General features: G+C 35.3%; 1 protein-coding gene across 8 annotated transcripts in view; it reads right to left on the bottom strand.

Moving 5' to 3' along the window:
- Nucleotides 1-1,597: 1,597 nt before the first annotated feature.
- Nucleotides 1,598-20,565, bottom strand: part of MYO6 (myosin VI) — a 173,917-nt gene continuing 154,949 nt past the window's right edge. For 3 of the 8 annotated variants that reach the window (XM_008263124.4, XM_070073858.1, XM_070073857.1), the window contains exons 30-37: nucleotides 18,568-18,594; nucleotides 18,141-18,170; nucleotides 14,945-14,983; nucleotides 11,004-11,107; nucleotides 9,957-10,088; nucleotides 6,487-6,513; nucleotides 3,960-4,178; nucleotides 1,598-3,417 (exon numbers count right to left, since the gene is read on the bottom strand). In XM_008263124.4, the coding sequence (XP_008261346.3) occupies nucleotides 3,218-3,417; nucleotides 3,960-4,178; nucleotides 6,487-6,513; nucleotides 9,957-10,088; nucleotides 11,004-11,107; nucleotides 14,945-14,983; nucleotides 18,141-18,170; nucleotides 18,568-18,594 (778 nt within the window). In that variant the 3' untranslated portion in view covers nucleotides 1,598-3,217. The remainder of the gene's footprint in view (nucleotides 3,418-3,959; nucleotides 4,179-6,486; nucleotides 6,514-9,956; nucleotides 10,089-11,003; nucleotides 11,108-14,944; nucleotides 14,984-18,140; nucleotides 18,171-18,567; nucleotides 18,595-20,565) is intronic. The other 5 variants (XM_008263125.4, XM_008263126.4, XM_002714538.5 and 2 more) reach the window with 5 other exon arrangements.

Consider the following 20,565-nt stretch of genomic DNA (forward strand, 5'->3'; position numbering starts at 1 on the left):
ACATGTTTGGATCCCCTGAGAACCACAGTAATAACATGTGAATGCTAGTATCTTTTAAATTATCTAATAAATTCCTACCATTAATAAATACTCATTATTCTTGCCAATGGCTTTCCATTGTCTCAGCTGCCACAGGCACCGCCTATTTTCCACTTAAGATGATCTTGCCTTTATTGTTTGCAAAACAAATGGGTTCACTGTGTTACTGGATAGAACGGCCAAAACAAGTCACTACGAAAGCAGAAGGTAAGGGCAATGGATTGCTTTTTTTTTTTGTTTGGACTCCCAGATTATTTCTTATTCATGGTATCCTCTGAGAAGTTGCCATCTTCCCACTTTTTCTTTTTTTAAAGATTTATTTATTTGAAAGACAGAGTTACAGAGAGGCAGAGGAAGAGATAGAGAGAGAGAGGTCTTCCATCCCCCAGTTCACTCCCCAGATAGCCAGAGTGGAGCTTCTTCTGGGTCTCCCACGTGGATGCAGGGGCCCAAGGACTTGGGCCATCTTCTATTGCTTTTCCAGGCCATAGCAGAGAGCTGAAGAGAGGTGGAGCGGCCAGGACTCGAACCAGTGCCCATATATGATGCTGGCACTGCAGACAGCAGCTTTACCCCTTATGCCACTGCACTGGCCCCATCTCTCCACTTTTACAACTAAGAAAACCTAGTGTTCTCTTAACATAAGCAGATTAGAGAAACTTCCATTTCTCAGTGAGTACTACAGCTCATATTACAAATCTCAACCAAGTCAGTGGATTTAAGAATTGCATTATAATTTAATTTTATGTGAAAACATTTTGTCTTCTCACATTCGGTATTTTGTGTGTGTCTACCTCTGCAAAGCATACAGGATGGAAGGAACTGCTACTGAGTGAAACAAGCATTAAGATAAGATTAGTTCTCATATTCAGTACCCTGGCTTAAATTTCTAATTTTAAATCTCAATTAAAATGACTGCATAAAATATGAGTTAATTTACTTTCAAATCCTTCAGTTTTCACTAAGCCTTTATGGGTCTGATACAAGGTAAGGCAGCCACATCAACATCCTTTAGGACACCATTTCGGAAATTTACTGGAAAAGGCTAACAGAGATCTAAGTTTTTCCACCAAACTGACTTGGGTGTGTATGCACAGCTACTCTATGTAGGTTATTCCAAGTGTGTCTGAATTAGGGCAGATCTCCTGGTAGCCAACATTATAACTCAGGAGACTATTTTAAATGGGTAAGTTCTAGGACAGCCATGTGGCATAATTAGAAACAAAATGGCTTAAGATTATAATTTTATTAATTATTAGAATCAAAAACTACAGGCTTATAAACGGTGTTTTGCTATGACAGATTTCTTTAGAAATTGTTTGAAACGTAAAGTTCTCATTATAATGACTTTAACCTTTTTGATTAATTTCTCATCTAGTGCCTTTTAATGTATCTAGAGGATTCATAAAACTATTTCTGGAAACAGTACTGAGAGAACAAGTCATTAAAATCAATTTAGTAATTAAATTTTTAAAAGACTTTACTTGTTACTGGTGAGAAAACAAAGCTTATCATTTTCCAATCTTACACAAATAAAAACAACAATGAAAGCAAGGGATGAAAGAGAGAGAATAGACCATTTATTTCAGTAACTACACCTTGTCTCCAATCACAGGGACCAAATGACCCAAGGGCAAGGAAGTCAATGCAGTAGTACAGCCTCCAGGGAGCAATCACATTCACATTCTCAATTAATATCACAGACAGGACTATTTAATTTCTTTAACACAAATAATCATTTGCATCATAATAAATAAATATCTTTGTACTAAGACACATATGATGAGAGAAGCTCTGAAAACAGTGTCTGTGGTTCACAGACACTAATTTGATCAGCTGGGAAATCTTTTCCTAACTGAGGTATTCTTTCTAGGAAAAAGAAATTACTGAAGTTTCATTTCAAAGGTTAGAGTCTTTAAAAATTAGAAAGAAAGGTGCGGAGAATAATTTTACTCTCTAATTTTATTCTAGAATAAAACAAGTCTCCTTAGAATTATGCCCACATAACTCCTTGATGTAATTTTGTTCCTAATCTCCTAATATGAAACTCATAAATATTAGGTTTGAAACCGCTGACATTTGATCAAAACTAACAGCACACAAAGACAACTTTTTTAAATTATCAGTTACATGAAACAAGCAATTACTAAATACAAGAGCTTTTGAATTATAAAGCTTATAAAACAGCTCTACAGTTAACAAAATCTCAAAGCCCAAAAGAGACACTAGGAATTAAAAAAAAAAAAAAAAAAAAAAAAAAAAAAAAAAAAAGATGTCTGAAGCAGAACACCAACTTAAATTGTATGAAACATCTTGGACAAGATTCTGATACAAAAATTCTAATGAAGAGACTATTTTAATTCAGTTAGTCCAGTTATGCCACAGTGCCACCTAAAACCTATTTTCCTTTTCTTTTTGAGATACAAAATATATCTCAAAATTTTTACACATTTAAACAATGTGAATTTCTTTGATTTGTCCATGGAATATAAAAAGCACAAGAAGAAACACAAATCTGGGTGGGATACCATTAATACCTCCTTTATCACCTAACACTCAGGTATCTGATACATAAAGGCTTTTCTAGAATTCTAGAACTTAGGTAGGAGAGATTCACAAAAACCAAGACATAATGCAAAAGAGAGGAAAAAAAGTCAGAATCTTCATTAATTTTTGAAAAAGTTAGTAAAGAAAAATAGATAGCTTTTAAGAGCAGAAACATTAGTGCCTTGATCATTTTAAGCGCCTTAATTCTTGTCAGAAATTTAAGCTAAGGTTTCATTATTCCAGTTATATGGTACTGTGCCATCCTTAAAAAGCAAGTACCTTACATTAAAAAAAAAAAAATCTCTTTTCCTAAAGAATAGTTAGGATGGACTTAGAGGAGGCTGTTGGCAAAAGAAGAGAAATGTCAGAATCTGTCCAAGTGTAACAAGTATTAGAATAATGAGATGCCTAAGACTCATAGCTGCATACAGGAAAATGATTTTTAAGTCCAAAATTCACTATCACAATCTTAATTAACCTAAAACAAATTAACAAAAAGGCAATGATTAATAAAATCTGTTCACTTTGTTTAAGTATTCTAACATGATCGTGAAAGGGTTACATCTTTCGGGCACACACCCCACCCAGGACTGTGGCAAGGGCTCCCAGTTGTCAGGGGAGCGTGCAGCATCTACTTCAACAGATTCTGTAGCATAGCTGTCGCATACGTGGGCCTGGCCTGTCTGCTCTCAATCGCGTTCTGAAGGTACTGGATGCCTCCACAGCGTTCCCAGATTTCTTCAAACTGTCTTGGCAAAATCTCAGCTCCACGCTTTCGAGTCAGGCCGGTCTCTTCAAGATTCAGCTCACACATCTCCATGTCATCTTTACCTGCATACAGCAGGCATCAGAAAGTTACCATCTCTCTTCCCAGAAACATTCCTCGTGAATATTACTGAAATAGCTATCAGTTCTCTCAGACTTGAGAACTTTCTAACTTACCTTTCTATTAGAGGAAATCTAATGTTAATAAATAAATTCACCAGAAGCAACTTGGGTTTGTCCCCCATCAAAGAGCCTTCCAAAATTTATAAACACTTCAGTTGACAAAGCAAGTTATCAGGATTAATAAAAACGCTACACTTCCTGAAGCCATTACAAATCACTGGATATAATTACACCAGTGAAAAGGTTCTGAGGACACAGAGAAGTCTCTTTATGCACTCTGCAAGGACATAATTAATCTAAGCCATTTCACATTATAAATCAGTTAGTCCTCAATTACTTGGAAATGTGATTGAACTACAAAACTCCATCCCTCAACTCTGAAACGTAATGAATTCTTACGTTACATATTAAAATGTTTTGTTTAGAGGGCTTATACCCCTTTTTTGGTTTATACATATACATATTTTCATGTGAATCATACACACCAGCCACAAGAAGGATGGGTGGCTTGTCAGGATGCAGTTCCATTTGCCTGGCAATCCAGGGTCCATCGAAATGGGCATACCACCAGCCTTTCTTCTTACTCTGGGGGTCTTTGTACTGGTCAGCAGGACGGATGAACGGGATGCGGAAGAAGCGCTGCTGTCGGTTCATTTCAATCTCCTGCTGCCTGGCAGGAAGCTGAGCTGCTGGGTTCTGCTGAGCTATCACACAGAACAACGAAAGTTACACCACAGCACCGGGGAAGAGAACACAGCCTCTAATCCTAAAATGAACCAAGAACTTGGAAAACAAGAGGGACTCACCAGGAAATTTTAAACAAAATGTAAATATTAATTGCCTCTAAATGAATATAATTCAGAGTGTGATATTTTCTTTCTGTCTTTCCCTAAACATGTTCTTAGGCCTTACAAACACACAAACACATACACATACCACCCCCACCAACAGCAACAACAGTACATCCTACAAGATCACCACAAATGACTATCAATAACCGGCAAGAAACTCACACAGCAGGAAAGCAAACTTCTTTTATGCAATTTATATCTTTCCTCCTGAGTGTTTAAATGAAAGTTACAGCATAACTTATTGGATGTTTTATGATAAAAAAAAATACACATTAATGTTAGAACTGGAAAGGTTATAGACATGTGTCAATTAAAACACACTTTCCACAAAGATGGAAGCCATATAAAAATTTTCTCTTTTGCCAACCGATTCTGGCATTTTTAAATGGCTGAGATTACAGCTATTTAGACATTTCATGACCAAAACAAAACAAAACAAGACCTATAAAACAGTTAAGCATGAACTTTATCCCAGATACTTACTCTGAAATCAGATTTCTCTTGAAATTCAATCCACTGAAATAAGTAGAAAGTGTGTAACATTTGGTTCTCCTTGCCAGTAGAAAAATCCTTGCTTTTTTGTTAGTACTAGTCTTTGCACTCATATCAATCTTTCTTCCCTTGTTCAACTTTCATTACTGAACAGTTGGGTTTTTATTTTATCCGCCAATGTAAACATTTCCCAAGGGCAATGGTTTCACATCTTTGGCAGTGTAATTTTGGTAAGCCTGTTTAATATGCTTCATACTCATACCTCTAAAAGTGGACCAACCATTTACTGCAGCTCAATTTAAAATCTCACTATGAAAATCTAAGTATGTCAATGAAAAATTACATAATGTACATATGATATAAAAATCAAGAACAGCCACACAGCCTTTGAAAGAATTTGCAAATATTGAAAGGATGAAAATACTCTTATTCTACTTTTTACACCAAGCTTTACAGAAGTTGAATTTATTTCTTTGCAAACCAGAGAAAGTCAAAAGCAATTAGCACAGCTAAATATGCCTATGAAAGGATAAGAGGCCCAGTTTTGTTAGTGACTAAAAAGCTGTGTCACCTTCAGCATAGTAACAGACATGTGCTCTATTTAATCTTTAGTTCCTGATCCTCCCAGGGTACTCACTGTCTACTTTGAGGAAAGCGCACTTCACTCAAAACTAAAATATTTTAAAAGGATTCAAAAAAAATCTTCCCTTCACCTTGCTAGTGTCCAGTTGGTAGGAAATTTACTATGATACTAACATTCATTAATTACACTACTTTTTTCTTTTATAACTATCTCCTGTAACTTAGTATTTTGAGTAAAGTTACAAAACCAAACAGAAGTTCTCTGACTAGCTTTCTCCACTAATGAGAGAAGTGACTTATTATGAGAAAGGCTGGAAGCTAACATCTATCTAGTTAAATAGAAGGACATACACATTGGAAACCTGAAACTAATCTTCCAAGAAACTTTGTTTCACGTTCAACTACATTATCTTTGAAAGTGTCAAATAAGTCACAAACAGACATTTATGAGATATGAGAAGCACTTAAAAAAATCAAGACTCAACCAGTTCATAAATGAGTATCACATTTATATCCAAATCATTACTGCTTAACTATTTCTAGAAGAAACTTACTGTACTTTAAGGTGACCTAAAATGTTTCAATTATCAAAGAATGCATGCCATAGGAAGCCATAAATGTAACAGGATGATCTATTCTTCCCAGTAAGAATATCATTATTAAACCTGTGCACCTTATCAAACAAAATCCAAATCCCTTTGGAAAGAAATGCAGACAACCAAGTGTTTGAAGACAGTATTTGAAACCAACACCTCAATGTTAGTCTTTATTCTAAAAGAAGAGCCATTATATTAAGATAGTTTTGCTACAATAAGAATTGTGTATACTTACAGTTTAAAATGGTAGTTATTTTTAAGACAAGTAATTTGATTTTCAAAAAGATTAGATTCTGCATATGTATTTTGGAGTGATACAACTAAAAATTTTCTTCCCAAATTAAAACAGATCTTAGTAGGAATAAACCATTTTAACATACAACAATTCCACTTAAAATTGTAGCAAAACAGTGTTTAATAGTAGTTAGTGCTTTACAAAGTATTTTAACCCATTTTCCAGTTAGCTCATGAGTTATCACCCATTGACTTACGTGAATTGTTCAAAAATGGTGCAAAATCTGTGAACAAATGGTTTTGGGTGTTGAACAAATGATAAAAATGCCAAAACTTTTAAATGAGCCTTCTTCTAATTTACAAAGTCGTCTCATCAATTTAGGGGTGAACAACAATACCCTAATCAATAAACCAAATAATCTCTGAATTACCTACAAGTTAGGTGCTGCTTTCTCATTAAAAAGGGAAGGGATATTTTGATTCATTACGTTGTAGGATATTCTGTTTGAGGCACATAGAAAGGGGTCCAAAATTTAAACCATACTTCATTTTAAATTTTGGGACATGGTGATATCCAAACAAAAATGGTGATTTAATAGACCTGATAGCACTTTCTCTCATACACTCCATCTGTTTTCATTTCTTCAATGGTTTCTAAATCTTATACTCATGCCATTCTTATTTTAGGAGCCCTAAAATAAAACAACTAAAATCACCATTTTAGAAGCACTTAAATACTATTAAAAATTGTAAATAATCTTCCATTCTTCCAAGACTTATTTCCGAAAATCACTATTGGCAGTAATTGGGGGAGACGTGCTCATGCAGTACAGCATCAGGAAAAGCATCTGAGGCTTCACACTTTAAAGAATTTACTATGACTTGTTCATCTATTTCCTTCGAAGTCAACATTATCTATCATTTTTTGTTAGTCATAAGTTGTCATTGTTTTATTTTCTGACATTAATGAATTCTAATCCCTTTAAATATTAGACTACATAGCAGTTCCTTTAAAGGTTGTTTAGCTGTCCCATTAGGAAACCACTTAAGTATAGAATTTTCTCAGCTGAGCTACTAAGAATCTTGGTGCCCTTCATTTTCCTTTTTAGCTGGGCTCTTATATCAGAATGAATTTTACATGAGAATAAAAAAAGGCAGAGAAAAATAAGGTAAGCAGTTCTCAGAGCAGAAGCTATGTTTTATCCTGAAAATGTTTCAAATCAAATTCTCTAAAATTAAACAATATGTAAATGGTGTGCACATAAAATTCCTAAGTTTTTTTGTTTACCTAGATGAGACTTGAGAAATTTTCCTAAACATTTGTTTTCCCAAATAACATATTATGAATTGAAATAGTGTTTGACCTAGCAAGATGAGCCACATATCCTTTACACCTTTTTGGGTGAAGTTGGATGAGTAAGGTGTAGACATTTGGTTTAAAAATACAAGAAATACTTATATATTATTTTAGAATGTGTGTGCCAAATATTACAATAGTATTTTTTTTGTTTGAGAAGTAAAATTACTCAGAGGGATAACTTTTGATATAACATTATAATCAAATTTCATCAGGCTAAAGCGAGCAATTAGAACATTTACAGCTACAAAAAAAAAGTCCATTGCTATTTTTCACTAAACAAAGGTAACATAATGGGAACTTAGTACTCAGAAAGTGAACAAGTAATGGGTTCATCTTGTCATCTTCAATTCACAGAGAAAAAACTCAAACTGGAGATAGGCTTGGAAGTCCTAGTGTTGACTGTGCCCTTGCCTGCCATTTCTGTTACAAGTGACCACTCACTGCCCTTCTGTTATATTTTGACTGACAACATCCCTTGAACAGTCACCAGCATGGGCTTCTACCAAACTAATAGCAATATTGCTCTCACTCAATGTATTTGTTGCAACAGCACAGAAACACTAAAATTCCACTGTTTAATTGACTTTACTTGAACTTTGCTTTTATTAACTCAGAAGGTAGTAAGGGAAGCAAAATATAATTAAGAGGTCATTCCCTAAGTTGTCTTGGGTCAGGTCTCGCTAAACCCTACCATCAAATGTTTGGATTACATCTTTAAAAAGAAAAAGCCATTACATATGCTGTCACCTTGACATTAATTCAAACTTCGCTAATAAGTTGTACCAGTTTAAAAGTAGCAAGTTGAGGGGCCGGCGCTGTGGCGCAGTAGGTTAATCCTCTGCGTGCAGTGCCGGAATCCCATATGGGCACCGGTTCTAGTCCTGGCTGCTCCACTTCCAATCCAGCTCCCTGGTATGGCCTGGGAAAGCAGTGGAGAATGGCCCAAGTGCTTGGGCCCCTGCACCTGCGTGGGAGGTAAGCTCCTGGCTCCTGGCTTCGCACTGGCGCAGCTCTGGCTGTTGCGGCCATTTGGGGAGTAAACCAACAGAAGAAAGCCCTTTCTCTCTGTCTCTTCCTCTCACAGTCTGTAACTCTACTTGTCAAATAAATAAACAAAATCTTAAAAAAAAAAAAAGTTGAACAAATAAAATTCCAATTACTGCCTGAATGATTGAAATGACAGCTCATATATATCACTCATATATCACAGGTATTTTCAGTTAATGTTAAAGCCTGTGCATGCTTTTACTAGGTTATATCTATTTTGCACTATTTTCAAGTATAGAAAGCCTTTTGCACGATAAAGTAAAAAATCCATTTTTAGGATCAATCCTGGCCTAAGGAAACTCTGGTCTGAATGAAAGTAATATTTTTCACTGCTGTACTTTCACAGTGTTATAAAATTATGTTTGCAGTAAACATTTTTATTTTTTAAACAAAAGACTTAAATTGTTAATGGAGAATGCATTAACCAATTCCTTTCTTTTTCTACCCCACAATCCTATTCTAGGTGGAACAGAAAAGTATTTAGGTCTACATATAAAAAAAGATAACAATATATGCATAGTTAAGGGAAATGCCCTTTAAAACTGAGGGAAAGTTTTAAAAATAAAAATTAAATAAGATCTTTTTAATAAATACAAAATATTCATTTTTACCTATAAGGCTAAAATTTTTTTTTCTAAATTTTTATTTGATTTGAGAGAGAGACAGAGTGTGCATCTGCTGGTTTACTCTCCAAATGCCTGCAATGGCTGGGACTGGGCCACAGAGAAGCAGGGAGCCAGCAATTCAATCTAAGCCTCCCACAGGGGCAGCTGAAACCTAACTACTGGACTCAACAACTGCTATCTTCCAGAGTGCACATTAGCACATTAGCAGGAAGGTAGAATAGGGAATGGAGCTGGGCCTCACCCAGGCACTCCAAGGTAGGATGCAGGTGTCCAAAGCAGTGTTTCAACTGCTACAACAAACACCCACCCCTGGAAGACTTTCCCTTTCATTTGCATTTCACATGTACAGTAAGATGCATAGTAATCTTTGTGCTGTCACATGATTTTGATGTGTGTGTGTGTGTGTGTATGGAAAAATATGTATTTAGAATAGTATTGCACAGCCTCATCAAGCAGATTCTTACCTCTAGAGTTTTAAGAAGTAAATGCAATATATCTTAAGAAACATGACTTGAGAGACATATTCGATAGAAATAATATTATAAAAATAGGTCATTATGGTTTTGTTCAATGGATCACAGTTCTACAGTAACAGAAATGCTATATGGGACACTTCGCCCAAATGTCTTATCATAGTAACATGCATTTATAAACAGATATTTCAGAACATTTAAAAGTACAGATTTGTTTTTACCATAATCAGTAACAGACTTTGGAGCACGCTGCTCTGTTTCAGTATTTCTCTTCTTGTTCTTAGATTTCCAAGCATGATACACTTTTAGTCTCCTGTGAAATTCTTCTCTGCAAGCTGCCAAGAGCTCAATATCTATTGATTACATAGAAAAGAGCCAAAAAAAAATTAACATCTAAATTTATTCATCCGAATATTTATTCTGTGGCATAAAAGATACAAAGTTTTTTATTTTTAAGTTAATATTACAAAACCAAAGGTTAAGATTACTATTCATTTTATAGTATCATTTATATTTGTTATGCTTTTTCTTATACATTATTGCTGTCTTAATACCAATTGTTCTGCACAAGAATCCTAGACTAATAAATCAGTCTTTTATAGATGCAAAAATTGAATCAGAGAGGTTCCATCACTTGTACAGGCCATAAATACCTTCACAACAGGATACATGGTCATTGTGCTCAACCACAAGCTAGACTTATACACAACACTTATTTAATGTTTATAATTATGCAGATATATTCAGTGAGAAGGAATTCTGTATAGGTCTTTCATTCCTACTCATATAGCCCTGAGCTGAAACACTGATTTAAATAAGAATACAACTAGGTCGAATCCTGTGGATACAGTATTTGACTCTAATTGTTTTGCTGGCAGAAAGATCATTTTAAAAAGAAAATATTACTATTGCATTACTCTTTCATAATTTTTACTTTTTTTATAACCAAAAGATTCAAATATATTGGTATTTATTAAGAATAACATTAGAAGGGCTAGTCATTAATATAGCCCAAACCATAATCTCTTTGTTCTTCCTCTCCGACCTAGGCAATAGACAGGCAAAATGGATTTAATTTAATAAGCATGTCTATCTTCTAGCTTTGAGTATAAACTAGGAATTCATTTCAAGGGAAGAGTAACAAAGAAATGAGTGTAAGCTAACCTATAAAACAAAAACAAATACACTTCTCCCAAACCAGTTTAGGAATTCTTATTTTATCATTACTATGAACCCTTCCTGCTTTTTCACCCTCTTCATGGACTTACCACAAGAAGTGTTGATAGTATCTCGTAGTTCTGCATATTTCCACTTACTAAGATCATGTTTCTTGGTACCAGCAGCAGCCTTGGTGGCTTGGACAGCAGGGCCTCTGTAATTATTATATATTTTTACATATTTATAAATATGAATGAAATACTGACTAAAAAGGTAAGGAAGTGTATATAAGTTTAAGAACTGCAAACAACCACTGTACCAGAAAAACGTATAGTGATTTTTAAATGTTTGACAGAGGAGATTCAGAAGGATATAATCAAAACTGGCCCATTAAATTACAATTTTGCATCTCACTACTTGATAGCCATATTAGTTTTGTTGTTGTTTTTTGTTTATTTGCTTTTGAAAGGCAGAGTTACAGAGAGAGAGAGAAACAGAGAGAGAGAGAGAGAGAGAGAGAGAGAGAGAGAGAAACAGAGAGACAAGAGATATTCACCCACTGGTTCACTCCCCAAATGGCTGCAATGGCCAGGGCTGGGCCAGTCCTAAGCCAAGAGCTTCATCCAGGTCTCCTACGTAGGAGTACTTGGGCCACCTTCTACTGCTTTCTCAGGCACATTAGCAGGGAGCTGGATCAAAGTGCAGCAGCTGGGACTGAAACTGGCAGCCTGATGGGATGCCGATGACTTAACACTCTATGCCACAAATGGCGGCCCCCAGCCATATTAGGTTTTGAATCAGAACTTTTGATTCCAATATTCTAGTACCATACACCTGCCCCATACTTCAATTTAAACATTCTTCTCGTGGGTATTTGGACCTCTGAAGTTTTTAAATTCCTCAAAATCAAAACAACACACCTGGAAGATCATTAGAAGCACTCTAACAGTTTGCTTGTGACCATCAGCTCACACAGCACAATCACCTGTGCCAACCACTCAGCGCGTAGGTGATCAAGCTCCATCCACACCTATTGGTTCATAAACTCCCTGGACATCCAGAGTTTCACAAGCTGCACGGGTGAGTGGCTGAACTGCAACTCGGTGCATTGGAGTCATTAAAGACGAGCTAAAGGAACTGCTGCGGTCTGGAACCTCTACTAGATGTCAAGTTTCACTGTTAATAAGAAACTGTGGGAGAAGTCTGTGAACAGACTAAACCACACTCTCATGTTCAGTGAATAATAACATGACAACTGGTACACTACAGGAAGAAACAGAAGGGCAAATTTCAGAGGACACAGTGTTGTATCTTGCACTATTTAGTAGAAACATTTCCACGGGGAAAGAGGAAAGAAAGAAAATCTAAAGCACTCAATAAAATGGGACAAATTCAGCATTTCATTTATGTTCATGCACATGATTTGAGATCTTCAATCAGAAAATGTGGGCAATGTTTCTTTTCTCTATAATAATGTATATTATTTTTCAGCCAAGGAATACACTTGCACATAGCAGAAACTCAGAATAAAGTTCAATGTAAAAAGGAAGAGTTTAAACATATCAGCTTTCTTTTTTTTTTTTTTTTTTGACAGGCAGAGTGGACAGTGAGAGAGAGAGAGAGACAGAAAGAAAGGTCTTTTCTCTATAATAATGTATATTATTTTTCAGCCAAGGAATACACTTGCACATAGCAGAAACTCAGAATAAAGTTCAATGTAAAAAGGAAGAGTTTAAACATATCAGCTTTCTTTTTTTTTTTTTTTTGACAGGCAGAGTGGACAGTGAGAGAGAGAGAGAGACAGAAAGAAAGGTCTTTTCTCTATAATAATGTATATTATTTTTCAGCCAAGGAATACACTTGCACATAGCAGAAACTCAGAATAAAGTTCAATGTAAAAAGGAAGAGTTTAAACATATCAGCTTTTTTTTTTTTTTTTTTTTTTTTTTTTTTTTTTTGACAGGCAGAGTGGACAGTGAGAGAGAGAGAGAGACAGAAAGAAAGGTCTTCCTTTTTCCGTTGGTTCACCCTCCAATGGCCGCCGCGGCTGGCGCGCTGCGGCTAGCGCACTGCGCTGATCCGATGGCAGGAGCCAGGAGCCAGGTGCTTTTCCTTGTCTCCCATGGGGTGCAGGGCCCAAGCACCTGGGCCATCCTCCACTGCACTCCCTGGCCACAGCAGAGAGCTGGCCTGGAAGAGGGGCAACCGGGACAGAATCCCACGCCCCAACCGGGACTAGAACCCGGTGTGCCGGCGCCGCTAGGCGGAAGATTAGCCTAGTGAGCCGCGGCACCGGCCAAAACATATCAGCTTTCAAGAACCTGAAAAGATGGCATTAGTACTAAAATCATTAAATATTAAAGAGCTAAAATATCGCTTCTTGCATATCACACAAGATTCTTCTTTATCATGTACTACTTAGAAAATATCTCCTCCTAAAGAGAGAGAATTAAGGTCTAATACCCCAAAATAAGCACAGGTTTTCTCATCATTTCACATTTCGAAAGATAAAAACAATCCTTGCAAAAGACAAGATACAGATAACTTAAGACTGCTGTTATTGAAAAATGCTGTCTGAAGCAATGTTACCTTCTTTCTCAAGTGAAGGAAATTATTCTGTCAATAATAAGCTAAACAATGGAATAAGTACGGTGCCTCTGCCTCTTTAAAAGGCTTATGAATGCTTTCATTTTAAAGAACAAGAAACAGCATGCTTCACCCTTAAAATTGTTTGACATGGTGATTGCTGCTTATGTATAAAACTGGCTGAAGAATAATGTGTGGTCATTTAGTTCTTCCTGTATTTTATGGTTAAACTCTTTGTAGGTTTCTTGGGAAGTCTATACTTTTCATAAGCTGTGTGGCAATTTTCCATGTAATTTTTTGTTCTTAATTGCTTTGCACAGAAAGAACCAGCTGTGTGTCAGCAAGGCCTCTCTCTATTACCCTTCATGATAAATTAGGCTGTAACACTTATTCAAATACTGTTTCTTTTCTTCATCCCTAAAGCACCAGTCCATAAGCTAACAATAATAACAACAGCAGCAATTGTCTTTTTTTCCTAGCTCTTCTGGAAGTCTTTTCTAGGAGGGGAGCTGAAAATTATTACGAGTATTACTGTTGCTGTTTTTTCTTTTGAAAGATAGAAGGAATTTTCATACTTGTCAGATTGTCAAAGTATACGTGTCTTGATACCTTTAAAAAATGCAGCACACTGAATTCAAATTATTATTGCCCAATCTATGGTTTTAATATCATCAACCTCTCAGTCACACTACCTTAAACAAAACTGTACCCGCTGAGAAACATACTCAGCCCCGGAAGAAGTTTAAATGCTGCCCTCACTCCTGATCACTGGAGTTATTAAAACAGTAAAATAAAGATGAAATTTACTGATGATTTAGACTTGTTATAAAGACAATCACTTAAACAACATAGTAAGGTAGTAGCAAAACTGACTTGATTTAAAAATATATATTAATTTAGTATTTTAATCAATTGTGTTAACTTCAAAATCGAGAGTTCAGATGTTACCCATTCATATCAACTGATAAAGGGAGTGGACCAGATCCTGCTCAGGCTGTATCCTCTGGTGGCTCAATTTGCACCAGTGGTTTTGAACCAGTGGCATAGTGCAGAGCTCCTCAGGAGCCACACTCTTCCTCTACTCCCCTTCAAGCAGGAGCAGTGGTTCCCAAATGAGGCACAGCACCAACATTGGGAGTTTCAAAGTATACATTCTGTTACAATGAGGGGAAAGATCCCCCTGAATTGGTGGAGGCAAATGATTAAACTGGGAATTATCCCCAAAAAGGAATTTTCCCATCCAAAATGCCAATGGTATTCCCACTGACAAACACTGATTTAGGGAATATCACTTTTTATCTTTATCTGTGTTGAGGTGGAATAAAGGGAAAGTGACATTCCTTGTACACAAAACTTAAAAAGAGTGGGCTAGTCACAGAACAGGTTCTAGTCCAAATAATCAAAGGTAACTTAAAAGCATGATTATGAGATGAACACTTATTTCCCCAAATTACACTGAACTAACCTACTCAAAATTTCTGACATTTCTTTGGCCATTTGTTCCCTATAAGAAAAATAAATAATAGAACAGAGTTATATAAATACCATGTAAACTTTCTAATAAAATTGTTATATTCAGAAAACGATACACTTTATAAATTACCTAAAAATATAATTTAAAATTTATATTGTTTTTACTTTATAAAGGCCTGTGATGTACTCAGTAAACCTAGCCATTAAACACAGCACCATTTTTTAAAAATCCAATTAAAGTCATCTCAATACACATCCATTTTTATATAAGAACTTTAAGATAAAATTGCATAAAAGTCACACTCTTGTGGTATTTTTATGTACAGAATACAAATAGCATATTCTAAATGCATTGAGGAAACTTGGCAGGACACAGATTTTATATGAGGATTTTTGCACTAGAGTTGCTTAGCAAATATTAATTAAATAAAGCATTACAGTAAACCAAGGTGATGAATTCTACAATGTCAGAGTTTAAGAATCTGATATATTCAAAACTCAGAAATTCTAAATCAAAGCATGCTTTTTGCAAAAACAGAGTATCTACACAAACAATCGTCATATGAAAGATTTGAAGTGTTGTGACCTTCCAAGGATAAACATTTCTCAAAGGTAGAAACCCATATTTATTACCCAGGAGAGTGTAACTTTTCTCAACATTTGTTTAACTTGGTGGAATGGGATGGAAGCTTCCTCTTGTTCATCCACCCTTTGCTAACTTTATTTTCCTGCCCTTTGCTCTTTTGCTTCATAATTAATCATTTCCCACTCATTTTATTCATCAGATTCTGGCAACTTCAAAACCTTACAAATCAGTAAAAGCCGTAAGAAAACATGATTGATATATTAGCTTCAGGCAGTTTCCTGCCCACCAAGATTCAGACTTTAAAAGTGGAGGACTCCTGTATTCTTTCCTTGTCATGAACATTGGCTACAATTAATTACTGATGGGGGTGGAGGCTATCCAAGCAAGCATAGTTTAGAGAAAAAGCAGTCTTTCATAACAATAAACAAATATAATAAAATTACCTTTTGAAAAATACATTTATCATTCTTTCTTTAAGTTAGTAGTTTCTCAGAATTTTCTTCCAAACTTAGCAAGACTTTGGTAGGTATTTTTAATTCTATTATCACCCCACCTTGAGATTTCTGTCTCAGTATCCAGAGCATGGTTGTTTTATCACCTCTTTCTCCTAAAACTTCCTTCATTTCTTTTCCCACGGCAGGGAGCTCATGGCCTTTAACAGTTCTTGACACCTGCTCAGTTGGTCATATAGATTTCTTTGTATGCTTTGATACTGCACTGTATGGCAGTCTCCACTGAGTCATTATCATATTTGAGCCCACATCAAGATACACTTAATCTATACCAAATACACTTCACCAAATTCACTAGATGTTTTTTTCTTCTGATTTTACTAAATTACATGAAAATGATCTTACTTTCACCTTTAGATATTGGTTGCAAGGCTAAATACACAAGTTCAAATAGTAACTAATGAAGCAATTATTCTAATGCAGGGCAATAATAGAGATACTTTAAGTGTAACTTGAACATGTCCACCAAACAGGTAAAACACACATACAAGTGTCCAAAAAGTTCTTGAAAAATGGAATTAAAAGATAAGTTTGGTACAAAAAATTTTTAAATTCATGCAGCTTTTTTTTCCAATACACATTTTCCATGTACTTTCTGAAGTACCCTCAAATACAAATATCCATTTTACACGTAAAACATATTTTACATGTAAACAACATATTTTTAAATGGCTTCCTTATCTACAGAATTTTTCTAGTGATGCAAATACGTTGTAATGGAGAGGACATTGCACTGTGTACAATCTGTGTAGAACTTTACAAAGGACAATTTATAATTTCATGGCATTTGTGTGCTTGCTACAATATTCTTAGAATTTGCTTTTGTAGCTGCAGCATTCATGGTGATTCTCTGCATAAGTCAAAATGGGATTACTTGATTATGTCTCCTGCTGCAGTGATGTCAAATACTTTCACATTAAAATAAATTAACATATTTTATTATAAATGTTACCCTTTTTTTCCTCTTTTACATGTGATACTTGGAGAGAATTATTTATGTAGGCTGCATCATTTTTCAAAACATTTGTTTTGGTATAGGATCCTAACAGAGTCAATAACAACTATAAAGGCTACAGTTGCCATCCTTTAAAGGTGTTAAAATTCAGACTACATATACTTCAAAAGTGCATATAAATATACACATATCACATACAAATTTTATATGCAAAAATCAAATATGTGCAAAATATATACAAAATGTATTTTTTAATTCATGTTACTAGGATTCTCTGCAGAGAAATTTTCCTACAAAAAGATACATTATCACTAAAATTAGCATTACATAGAGCAGGTACTTCAAAAGATTGTGGAAAAATGGAATTAAAAGATAAGGGGATTTCTGGTGCAAAAAAACTTGAAATCCATGCATGTAGCTGGAGATTATGACCTAGTTTAGGTATTTCTAGAATGAACTACCCTAAATGCCAAAAACTAAGTATTTCCCTTATTCTTATTTATATGTGCACACCTGCTTCTAAAGATAGGATGTAAGGGAAACTTAAAAACACTTAAAACAAAATGGGTATTTTTCCACAGCAAGAAAAAGGTGAAGAAATGATGATTTATCTAATTCTCTTTTAATAAAGACAAAAATTTAAAACACAGTTTTGTAAAACTTTGTTTTATACCTCTGTCAAACCAATGGTTAAGAATGTTATACCACTATAATTTTAATGATTTGTCATTACTTTAAAATTTACTGTGTATGGGTGAAATGGTCATTTTTCCATTCAACTACTGTTTATCGCCATTGCCTATTTCCCACTGAACTAGGGTCTTCTGGTTTGTACTTGTTAGACTTCTTTTTTTGGTGAAGCATTAAGCCTGTCTTTACTATAATGTAAATTTAAAATATGTGTTCTCAAAAATTAAAAAGAGAGAAAGGGAGAGGGAAGAAGGGTTGAGGAGGGAGGGAAAAAGGAAGGGAGTATCATTATATTGTATTCTGAGAATTGTATTACTAAGTATATGGAACATGTTACAAACTAAACCTTTTAAAAACTTAATACAATAAGGAAACTACTCCCCTACTACATCCATATTAGGATATAATATATTTATATTATACATAATATAATATATCCACATACGGTGTCATTTTTGATCTTGTGCCATCATTTCTGTGAAGAGAATATATTTTAGTTACTATCACAACCAACTTGGAATTGTGAAAATCTGGGATTGTGCAAATTTGTGTTTTAGTTATTTTACTCATTGATTTGGAAAATTCAATTTTTTTCATCAACATGTGAGATCATTTTAATTTTTAATACATTTTCAAATCATTAAAATGATTAGGGAAGAATGCATTAAAGGCATTCAGTAAAAATTAAAGAGTAAGCATATTACATCTAGATTGGAATGTTCATGCACTGTGAGATTTATTTTTTAAGAATTTGGTTATTACTTTATAATCTCATATAATTTGGAACCATCACTTTCTCTCAAGTATCATATGTTTGGATTATATTTTAAAACATATATGTGGAAAATAGTTACATGGAAAATAGTTCTTACTTAGAAGTTACCGGATAGGAATCCAAGCTGGAAAAGTAACTTAAAATTGTTCAATACAGAATAATCCATTCATACTTTAAAAAAATATACCACAGAACTTAAGAACAACATTTTTACACTACATATTAAGAAGCAATTTACTTCAGAGTTCTAATTTTACTACAGAAATGATTCCGTAAGTATTCAAAAGTTTTAGTTATAGCTCACGGAGTAAGATTAAACTGTCAAAGAGGAAAACACCTATATGGAACATCACTCATACTTTTGTGCTAATGCTAATAGTACTGGGTATAAAATAAACATAAGGGGGCAGCAAGAACGAGCTCAAGAGGACCCTACAGTCAAAGAATGCCTCCTTGAAGAGAGTTGACAGGACTTCCAAGGGCATTCCAAAGGGGAGAATACCACCCTTAAGGGCTGTGGGTCCCACTGCAGAACTAACTCTTCTGCCTTTTAAGTCACAATAGCTTGGATATCTTCCCACTACTTAACACAGGTCCTACTGTGGAGCTAATTCTACTTAACTTAAAAATCTTAGGGAACTCCTCATTCACACTAAAGGTCCTAAATGGCCCACTCTCTCAGAGACTACTCACCCTGGAAGAGGTACACCTTTCTGAGGAAGAAGTCCACGTCTGAGCCAGATGGCAGTACACAGTGTGTGGAACTGACACTGGACATAGCTTAATTTTTCAAATGCTTAAATACAAACTTTGGCAATGAGTACCAATAAGGGCTGCATTAACAAGTCCCTTAGGAATGAACTTTGGCCATGATAAATTCAGCTCTGCCAACTGCAGTGCTTCCTCACAGACATCAGGGGTGGCATCTGTAAGGTTCATTTAAGAGCTTGGCCTCGCTGCTAGGCAGCTACACTTAATAAGGGGTTCCAGCCACTCCAATGTAACACAGGCAGAAGGAACAGGTCCCAACTGAACTGAGAATACATTTACAAAAGCCATGGCAGGGCTAAAATATTCTAATTACAATGAAATGTCCATAAAGAGTAAAAATACTGGGACCAAATCCAACAGTTTAACAATTATAATACATTTTGTTTGCATGAGCCTATTTGGTTCAATTAACAAGTAATACACTTTCATGTACAATTCAAAATTTTGAGCTTCACAAAATGATGACTTTCTAGAAAAAGTGTGAAGACAATTTAACACACCCTTTTCCTTCCTTATCTTTGTTTTCAGCTAAATAAAATCTAACAATTAGAATTGCCATTACCATGTGATTTGAACCAAGGTTTTTTTCTGTTCACAAGGAAATATCTCCATCTAGTGGTGCGCTTACACTAAATTTTTGTCATAAACTGCTCTCAAGTTCTGAAAAGCTTGGTTATAAATACTTTCCATGTGCCTTTCAGCATATACATAACATACACACATAAAAATAAAGGGACCCTCCAAACGAGTTTTGCTTCTTTTAAAAAATAAATAATTAGGGGCCAGCATGGTGATGCAGCAGGTTAAGCTACTGCCCGTGAAGCCTGCATCCCATATGAGCCCCGGTTCCAGTCTCAGCTGCTCCACTTCCAATCCAGCTCCCTGATAATGTGTCTGGGAAAGCAGTAACTATGGCTCAAGTGCTTGGGTCCCTGACAACCATGTGGGAGGCCTGGATGGGGCTCCAGGCTCTTGGCTTTGGCCTGGCGCAGCCCCAGTCATTGTAGCCATTTGGTAAGTGAGCCTGCAGAAGGAAAATCTCTCTGTACTTCTGCCTTTCAACTAAATAATCTTTAAAAAAATTTTAAACTAGTGATTTTACATTCTAACTTTTTAAATGAAAGATATTAAAACTTTCCTTCAACTTCCTGTAAAATATTAAGAACTTATATGCAATGGTTTGGCTCTTGAACTCATGCAGATGTTTAAACTCCCAAACCATCAGTTTTTAACAGGATGGAAACTTAATGCAATTATGGCTTTTAGGAGGTGGGCCTAGTGGGAGATCTTTAGATTATTAGGAATGCATCCTTGGAAGATAATT

The sequence above is a fragment of the Oryctolagus cuniculus genome, chromosome 5 (assembly GCF_964237555.1).
Source record: "Oryctolagus cuniculus chromosome 5, mOryCun1.1, whole genome shotgun sequence".
Lineage (NCBI taxonomy): Eukaryota > Metazoa > Chordata > Mammalia > Lagomorpha > Leporidae > Oryctolagus > Oryctolagus cuniculus.